The sequence below is a fragment of the Montipora foliosa genome, chromosome 5, assembly GCF_036669935.1.
Source record: "Montipora foliosa isolate CH-2021 chromosome 5, ASM3666993v2, whole genome shotgun sequence".
Taxonomy (NCBI): Eukaryota; Metazoa; Cnidaria; class Anthozoa; order Scleractinia; family Acroporidae; genus Montipora; species Montipora foliosa.
The window spans coordinates 44882425-44892424 of record NC_090873.1 but is presented as its reverse complement, the minus strand read 5'-3'; the positions used below and the strand labels follow the sequence as shown (position 1 = coordinate 44892424).

Here is a 10000-nt window from a genome sequence, read left to right as displayed (position 1 = left end):
AGACCTATTATGGCCTCAAAAGAAGGTCCAAAAATCACCCACAACTTATACACGGGTCAAAGATTTAGAGCCAAGAAATGTTGACTTGGGCATAACGAACACAGTGGACAAAAGACTTCAAAATGAATGTAAGCAATTTCCGTTGAAATGAAAAAGGATTTGTCCAACTCTAAAATAATGTTGAAGATACTCACTAGCACAAATATGAAATAGAAACTTGAAATTTTCTTTTACCAAAGGCGGAAAGCTCAAAAAGGCATTACTGTTTCTTCAAATAAAACATGATCGTTGAACTGCTTAGTAACCTGGTGCAATAACCGAGGTTTGCGTGCAACCATTGTCACTCACGTTGCGTGAAAATGCTGGTTGGTAATTTTTTTTTTTGTTATACAAACCCGGCTGATTTAAATGCTTTTGCAAACTTTGTAGTGTTTGGTTTACGAGTTTTTTGCTTTGTTTGTCATGTGAGATAATTATAATCAAGGGCCAATTAAACCTTGCACATTTTGCATCGTCATTTTCAAAGATTGACTCCTGTTTCTGTGATTTTGGGTTCATCCTCTAAAGCCCTTTATCCTTGAACAATGAAACAGGTTAGTTCGAGGTTTACATGTTTGATTTTCTGAGAACTTTTTCAATACTAAAGGACAAAATGCCTGCATATACAACAACTGCTGAACCACAAAACTATGAAGCACTTGAGGCCCTGGTTTTTTTGTGTATCCACAGTTCCAGAAAGCGGAGAGAATACAAGATTAGTATCCCATGGACATTTAACAAAGAAATTAAGAAATTGCTTTTCTTGCCATCAAAAATGGGGGATCAACTTAACTTATACAAGGGATCGACTTATACATGGGTAAATACGGTAGCTAGCAGAGGTTTCATTAGAAGCCGGTCACCAGCAGTATACCGCCATCTGTCTGTCAGAAATTTGTCTCTCACCGCGGGCTATTCTGTCTTCATTTTCACTCAAACCCTTGTAAAAGATAAGAGTGACCGCTTACATTAATTAGCCCAATCATCTACTGCAAAAGTTATTGAAAACCCTGAGCTAGTGTAGTTCGTGTACACAAGCACACTTACACCTTCTTTCCATTATGGCGGTTGAACTTAGATAACCGGTATATAGCCCAGTTGTTAAGTTCCTTCGATGTCATACCGGCACCATTGTCTACAATGCAGACCACAGGCTTACCAACTGATTCATCAAACATCTGAAAGAAACAAAAGCAAAAACACAGGGTAGCAATGCAACTTTTACTCATGTTGTGAACCAATATTGTCTTACACATCCTTCAGAGCATACTCATCTCATAACATAAAGCTTAAGGAGCACGGATGGCACAGTCAGTTAGTGCGTGGCCTTGGTGCAAGAGGTCCTGAGTTCGATTCCCGGATCTCGCATCCTTGTTTCGACTTCTTTCCTTTCCGTGTAGCTAAGTAGCTTTAAATACCCGTAAAACGGAGCACTGATGGAGAGTGGGGAGTAAAATGAGCGCACCATCACCCTCAGGTTTGTCAGTTGAATTACTGTTACGAGTTATCGACGTTAAATATGGTTACTTTACTTTACTTTTTTTTTTTTAAGTCTGCCACGAGCCTAGTGGCCGATCAGGCTAGCGCTTATCTCTGGTTACTGTAGCATGAAGCGACTAGGAGTATTTCTACTCCCCCCTGGATGGGATGCTAGTCCATCACAGCATTAAATTCGCCGGTACCAACTTATACACCTGGGTGGAGAGAATTACTGTGAGAATGTCCCAGGCCAGGACCCAAACCCGGACCACTCTATCCGGAGTTGAGCGCACTAACCATGACGCTACCGTGCCTTCCACCATCTTATAACATAGACACTTGGAAAATAAAGTAAACTACTCATAGCCCAATTGCAACATGACGCACATTACCTTGCATATGGAGTGTTTGCTTCCCAATGAATTTGGCTGAAGCTATATTGAAGGCGTTGATCGAGGATTGCGCACAAACGTTTAAGGGATAGCAGTCGAAGAGTGTAGCATGTCTTGTAAACTACATGTTTTACCAATACAGAAACAAACCTAAACATTCATTTAAGCTAACCTTAGCCCTACTTAGACCTACACAAAACATAATTAGACCTCAACAAGAGTTTTTAGGCCTAAGGTTAGCTTTAAAAAATGTCTAGGTTTGTTTCTGTATTGTTAAAACATGTGCTACACTCTTCGACTGCTGCCCAATAAACATGTGTGCTCGATCGTCAATCAACGCCTTCAATATAGATTCACCCAATGAATTCAGGGCTACCAAAGACATATCCACTTGATGATCACAATGAGTTTTGAACTCACATTATGTACATGAAGAGAGAAACACACACAGCTTGTACATTTACCTTTCAACACACTCATCTGGTAACGAAGCAGATTAACAAGGTGATTTGTAGTTAGCACTGTGGGGATCCCTAGAGCCCAACTTTTTCTTCACTTCATGCCACTAACTACAAATCATCTCATTAATCAGCTACATTATCAGTGTGGTGGCTCTGATGGTGTAGTGACTTAGCACCCCCTACTAGTAACTAGGGAGATGTGGGTTTGAGATGTGCTTAGGGCAAAAACCAATTTTTTTCGGATAATGTGTCGAAAGGTTAAAGTACATTGTGTGTTTCTCTCTTCATGTGCATCTGGAGTAGCCTTTCATTGCCTTGATATTTCATATTTTGGACTTTCATTTGAACTCAAAACATTCCCACAAAAATTCAGCATCCTAACCAATGGACGTTGTTGTTGTTGTTGTTGTTGGCTCTTTGCTAAAACTTCTCAGGTGCTTCAAAACTTGAAGTGCGTGCAGCTGTAATTACGCAAGTAAAATTATTGATTCACTCTGTAAACCTCACCAGCCTTATCTCAATTTTTCTTGTTCCCACATTCTCTGCTGTTGCAGTCAACGCATTGTCCACAAGCTCCGCAAAAGCAAATGCTGAAATTGTCATAAATAAAAAGTGCATTGCCTGAGCACTGATGAAATTATTGTTATGCACAGCGGGACAGGGGGGGGGGGGGGAAGGGGGCGTCCTAGGGCGCCTTAGGTGTGAATGTGGTAAGGCTGGGGTTACAGAGTACATATATTTTTTACAACAAACCCAGAATCACAATACAATGTCTCCTACACTACCATAACTAGAATGCACTGTTTCCTTAATTATTATTGTCCTAAAGTACAGAAGTCAGTTGATCCCTTCATTATCAAATGAACCTACAATCAGCAACAAAATTAGTTAACACATTGTGTGTGAAAAGTGCATTTTAAGTGTAAAATACATCTATCATTTGAATCATGCTCTAAATTATAGAGAAGACCCCCCCCCCCCCCTCCCCATTCAATGTTGCCAGTTTGTACCTAAATATCACAGGAATGATGGTACAACATTGTTTGGGGGGAAAGGGGATGAATTGGACTACTTAAGAAGGCTAAAAGATAGAACCAAAGCATCATAGGGGGAAGAAATGGTTAATGTGTTTCAATGATTACTGTTTTGCATTATCCTCTATAAATAAAGTTGATTATTATTATTATTATTATTATTATTATTATTATTATTATTATTATTTTGTCGCTGATTGTAGTTTAAGGAGGCTCAAAAGGGTTCTCCACAAGTAACAGTGGGTTTCCAATGAAAAAAGGACTGCATCTCTGTTGATTTTTTCATTGTGGAAATATTTTGATATTTGTCTGATACTATTATCAGGTAAATTTTAAGGGTGTCTGAGCGAACTGGGGAGAACAACAGAACTACCAAGCGAGTAGGGAGTGGGGCTTTACAAGATTGTGTCTCCTCCACTCCCCACCCACTTGGTAGTTTTGTTGCTTTCCCCAATTCATGCTCACTGTTTAAAAACAAAGATGGTAGCAGTTCATGCTCAATCCCGACCACCAAACAGGAAAATAGGGGACTTTGAACAGTCTAGTTATATTTGCTGAAATTATTGAGACTTAAGGCTGCTATGTCTTGCACATTGTTTTGACTGTGAGGTATGTCCCCAGGGTGGGGATTTTGATCAAACGGCATATCCCCAGTGTAGAGGATTTGACATGGCCACTATCTTGGATAATGAAGAGGGCTTGGAAATCGACCTTGTTCCCTGGGAACACACTTACTTGAAAATAACTCCACCACCTTGGAAAAGACCCAGAAGGCATTCGATTGAACTTCCCACGTTCGTGAGAGATGGCTGAACAAAAGGTGAGTGTTACATACACTCTTATCGTGTGCAGTAAGGTCTAAAGGGTATTAGTATCCCCCAACTAGTGGACTAATGCAAATCCTGCATTTTGATTGGCTAATATAAGCCACTAGAGGACTATTATTAATAGTCCTTGAGTAGCGAAAAGCGTGACGCTTTCTTTCGTTTTATTCCCAAATAAATATTTCTTTAACTTGCATTTGCTAACTTTATTATTGCCTTTTCTGTCCACCTAGTTGGGTGATACTAAAACAATTAGACCCTTCGCCCTCAAGGGCCACGGGTCAATAGCCCATTCGGCTTTGCCTCATGGGCTATTGACCCGCAAGGGCTACGGGTCTCGTTGTTAATTATTCTGGCCACCTTTACTCGCCCCATGGTGGGGGCTTTTAATTCTTTTGGCCAATTATGTTGTCGCAGGTGGGGAATTTGACTCTTTTTTTTTTTTTCCAGAAAATGTCAAAATCCCCACCCCATGCCTGAACACCCCCCCCCCCCTCCCTTCCTGGGGATTAACATTGATAGGGCCATAATTCCTCCGTCCTAAGGGTGAGACAGCACAGTTGACAGCACTGCCTGTCAGTCCGTCAAATACAAAAGAAAAGAGTCTTCTTCAACATAGGAATCTCAATAATGGAACATGACCTTTATGCACCTGTCTAGGATGTCCTGTAAATTATGCCACAGTTACCCAAACTTTTGTAGGAAAATTACTCAGCCCATGGTTCAAGTTCATCATCAACTTCCTTTTATCTGAACTTACGTAAAGGATTTTGCCCTTCGCTTGCATAATACTCATACATTCCACTTTTGACCAGAGTATCGTAGTGCGGAACATACTCGACTCTTTCTTCAGTTGGGGCGCTAAGTTCTTGATCAGCTCGCTGCAATATGTATAGTGTTTCATTTCCATCCACCAATTCCTCTGCAGTAATGAAACAAGGACATTTATTTATAAACCATGGCCTGAATATGATACAAGGTTTTTCAAAACAAAAAAAAAAGAGGTACATTCTTTCAAAGCTAAGTATTTGGGAGATTTTTCACTTTGTCACCTCGCAACTTTAATAAAATTTCTCAATAATATGTACCGTAAGTCTTGTCATCAAAGATCTCTTGACGATTTGTGGTAACAATAACAAACTCTTCGTTATCAGGTATGCTGAAGGCCTGCGGGAACATTGTACAATTTCTTAGTTAAAGACAGTTTGCTGTTTAACTGTAAAGTATTAATTAGCTCCATGATTACAACGGTTGCAAACACTTCTCCTTACTTGTCGAGTCTTCTCTCTGAAGGTAACAAAATTGAAAATACCGCCCAACTGAATCTTCTCCTGGGGCCGACTCCCAGCTCGTCGGTCGTAAATAAAGACGGCTGCATCTTCATCATCGTGCTCAGGAGACGCTTCGCCTTTATTTGAAGATTTCATTGTCTCAAAAAGATGAGAAATCGAAAGAAAAATCCTGAATTGCCTAGGAGGGTTTCTGCACACGAGTGCCACAAAGCTCCTATCGAGATGATCGATGTAACAGTTGTTTTGATTGGCGGAAAGGATCTTGCCAAATTTGGAAAATTTTGTCCAATCAGACCGTCTGTAAACTTGATTATTAGGCCCCAGTTTTCTCCGCAGTGTTGATAGCGCTAGCCGCCGGATAAATCACTTATCCACGAGTCATAGCGAAACCAATTGCGCCATTCAGTTATAAGGGGTGATCAGGGTCAAAATTCAATTTTGCTATTCCGCAATTCGATTGGATAGTGATTTATCCGGTGGATAGCATTATCCATCTTGTGAACAACTAGGGCCAGATTGGTCAAAGGAGGGATCACATGACATGAATGGGCACGATGGTTTGAATTTCGTGACTTCCCTGCAAATGTACTGTTTAATTAAAAAACGAGCAGCATTGTTTTATCGGGTTCAGATAAAACCCGATAAAACACGTACTTCGAGTTTTTTGAACGGCTACAAAACCACTCCACAACAAGACTCCAAGTAGGCGTTCACGTGGGATGCACTGATATCAGAAAGCAACAGGGAGGGGCTGCAAATAAACATACTACAATCTGTGACAAGATTCCTTGGAACAGTACGCGAATGTGAAATGATTTGATTTGACTACAGTTTATATTAGATAGATAGATAGATAGATAGATAGATAGATAGATAGATAGACAGACAGACAGACAGACAGACAGATAGATAGATAGATAGATAGATAGATAGATAGATAGATAGATAGATAGAAATTACAAGCAAATCTTATAAAAAGGCAGGGACTGGATACAATCATGATTATAAAATAGAATTACAAACAATTCCAAAAAGATTACTATTATAAAAAGAGAAAATTTGACGTACATGCGACTACATGATCTATGCAGGCTAGTGATTATTTAAAGTCAAGATTGTACTAGGGAAGAAGCTACGAAATGTAGTCTTTCAGTCCTGCATTTGGGTATCACATAGTTCTCTGCATTTCTCGTGTAATGGTGGTGTAAACTAACCCTCGTCTTAGGAAGATGTTTAAAATGTGGCCCCCTTTTAAAATGTTTTCACCAATCTACACGTTACACTGATCTGGGCCGTGGGCCTTGAAAGATTTGATGGCGACCAATTTCTTACAAATCTCGTAAGGCTGGGCAGTATTGACACTTTGAGAAGCTGGGAGGAAGGCTGGAAGTGTTTTAAGATTGAGTGGTAGAATGTCCGCATTAACTGAGACTTTGTAGATCGGCCAGACATTTGATTAATAATATTCCACCATTTGCGACAGTCATCTCTCTTTAGGTGTTGTACTTTGCTATTATAAGAAGACCTTTTCCTTTTGAAAATTTCTTGTCAGTAGACTTTAGCTGACTTTATATTTCAAAGAGCGCCAGGCTTGAGTGTTGCTACCATGGAAAGCTTTCTGACGGTCTTTGACCAACAGCTTGATTTCAGGAGTTATCCATGGCTTATCCGTACCATGTAGTATGACAGACTTAATGGAAAAGATCCGATTGATAGCGTCTATTAATTGGGTAGTAAAAGAAGACGCTAGATCATTAACAGAAGGGCTGGGGCCAAGCTGGGACCGAGGTCGGAGAACCAGTAATGTGAGGTAGTCCATCTTCCAATAGCATCAATTCGGGATCTTGGGTAGTGAGGCACCAGACGTTAGCTGGGACTGTCTACTCTGAAGGCTATTGTAGGTTGCCGAAATACGATGTTATGATCGCCTGAACCAAGAGGAGCAAGAATAGTTGGGATGTTGTACAAAGCATGCATGTTTGTCACAATAAGGTCTAAAATAGCAGTATCTCTAGTTATTGGACAACCTAATTTAAACTGTGATTAGATACCAGGTTACAATGTGAAAATCGCTAAGATCTCCAAAAGGAAGAGCCAAACCGTAATCAGGATGCTTATTACGCAGGATGTCAATAGTATTAATTAAATAGTCATTCAGAACCTTGTGACTTTCCGCGGGTCGACCTGGAGGGTGATAAACAACACAAACAGCTATACCTGATAAAGGTCTAGGCAAGCGCTTAGGGCGTAAAGAAAGCCATAGGCATTCAAAACTCGTGTTTTCTAAATGCAGTCAGTCCTTGCACGGTATTTCGTCGTTCAAGTAAACACATATTACACCAACAAGGCCAGCTATACGATCTTTACGGAAACAGTTGAAACCACTAATTGATAAAAGATTATCATCGATGTCGTTACGCAACCACGAATCTGTAATAACAACCAAGTCAACAACTGGATACGTTGACAGCATTGCCGTTAATTTGTCTAGTTTGGGGAAAAATAGAACTAGATTTCAATAAAAAAAAAAAAGCTTGGAAAAAGCGTTTCCAGGTAAATATTAAAGTTGTTGTTTTTGTTGTAATCGGTTTTGTCTTAAAGTGTATCGGTAGGTCCTGGAATGCGTCCACAGAAAGGCCAGAGAGATAACTTCACTCGTGGGCGACCCAGTCTGCATGAAACCATCTCTCACTTCTGTCTCGAGAAGACCAGGCACCACGCACGCCTCTTACGTTACGTTGAGTTTATGCCCGTACAATCAACTCAAATGTCAATTTCTTAAAAAAAAAAACAGCACGTTGATGTTTTTTTCGGCGGGCTGGGTATCGGAGAGGCAAAACATTTACGCATGCGCTGATGCAATATTTGAACAAGAGAAAAAAACGCAGTACCTCCAGACACGGCGCTGGAGCGTCGTACCAAACGAGTCATCCCGGGATTTCGGCCAGTGCGACGCAGTACGGTACGGCATTGAGGGAGAAATATGTCGGCCCCTAAACCATATGAGACATGACAAATCCCACGCCTACTCACAGCTCCAGACCGCCTTTGTCAATTTACTGTAAGAATTCGATTGCTTAAATATACAGGGGAAAAGTCATATGGTAAGCAACGAAGTCGCAGATTACAAAGTGTGCGCATGCGCCCTGCTAAAGGTAACACACAAACATGGATGCATAAACTTTATTTCACCTCAAATTTCAGAATAACTACAAGAGCTAATATCTTCGAGACATTACATTTACAACAATAAAAGCAAGATGACACACGCTAACACCAACCCAGTGAGGCCAACACATCACGCATGCGCACAACCATTTCACCCGGTCAATTAGCAGCCATGGACAGCTGTTTCGGCCTTTTGGGCCTCATTAGCATGGCGTAGCTAACATACCAGGGGGAGTGTTTAGCACCCCTTTAAGTGGCAGCTTCACATGCCATACATGTGGTAATTAAGCTGGGTTGGGAACAGCAAAACTGTTCTCCCACGGCAAGCGTGTGGGAAGGTGGATCACATTAAGAGATCGGTGTGTCACGTAAATTAAAAACAACAATAAAAGCATCCGTGTGCGCATGCGTGATGTGTTGGCCACACCGGGTTGTTAACCGGGTTGGTGTTTATTATTATTACATTTACAGCTAAAATTCATAGCATATACAGATACCTACTAAATACATAATATTTAAAGATATATTTATAAAGAAGAAAAGCCGCTGTACAAAATGCAGCCCTGGATTCTCTTTTAAAACCAGTAAACTCATAGGTACGGATAAAATCAGGTAGCGCATTCCGCAACTTAGCTGATACGTAAGAAAAAAGAGAGCTAAGACCATAACTGGTTGTTCCAGGTTTATCGAGGAACAGAATTTAATTTCCGCGGAGATCATGCGTAAGAAGGGGACGGGAAAGAAAACGTATTTTTCATATAAGCAGGAAAACCCTTTTTTTCAAAGTAACACGAGGAAATTTTGAGTGCACTTATTGCATAGAGATGTCGAGCTTGACTTTCGTAGTAAGAGGACAGGTAATCTGCAAATATAAATATCGTTATTCTCTTATTTACATTATTATACCCTTTCTTTGACATGAGAATTACAGCGAAATGAAAGCACAACTTTGTCGCGAATTTTCTATGATAAAAGCTTGCTCAGAAATCCAAAATCAACGTTAACAGCACACACCAGGCCTACTCCTGAGTATCTGACTAGAAATCATTTCCTCTGGCCGCGCTTCAGCCATTCGATGAGGGCCAGTCTCGTGCTTCTTAAGTTGCCTCGCTCATGCCCAAAAAGAATTCTTGGTAATTCTGCCATTCCATGACAAGGGAAGACTCCCGATTCTCGTTTCATAGTTTTCTTCAAAAGTGTCGGGCCACCCAGTCCTACCAGCAAAATAACGCAGCGATTGAAGGTTTTAGCTTTCAAAACTTGCCCAGATTGTGTCAGTAGGTCCTGGAATTCGTCCACAGAAAGGCCAGA

General features: G+C 40.6%; 1 protein-coding gene across 1 annotated transcript in view; it reads right to left on the bottom strand.

The window, feature by feature from the left end:
* LOC138004360 (structural maintenance of chromosomes flexible hinge domain-containing protein 1-like) overlaps positions 1 to 5751 on the bottom strand; it is a 56895-nt gene extending 51144 nt beyond the window's left edge. The window contains exons 1-5 of the mRNA XM_068850855.1: positions 5501 to 5751; positions 5318 to 5396; positions 4990 to 5151; positions 2879 to 2961; positions 1087 to 1217 (exon numbers count right to left, since the gene is read on the bottom strand). Of these exons, the coding sequence (XP_068706956.1) occupies positions 1087 to 1217; positions 2879 to 2961; positions 4990 to 5151; positions 5318 to 5396; positions 5501 to 5656 (611 nt within the window). The 5' untranslated portion in view covers positions 5657 to 5751. The remainder of the gene's footprint in view (positions 1 to 1086; positions 1218 to 2878; positions 2962 to 4989; positions 5152 to 5317; positions 5397 to 5500) is intronic.
* Between the last annotated feature and the right edge of the window lie 4249 nt (positions 5752 to 10000).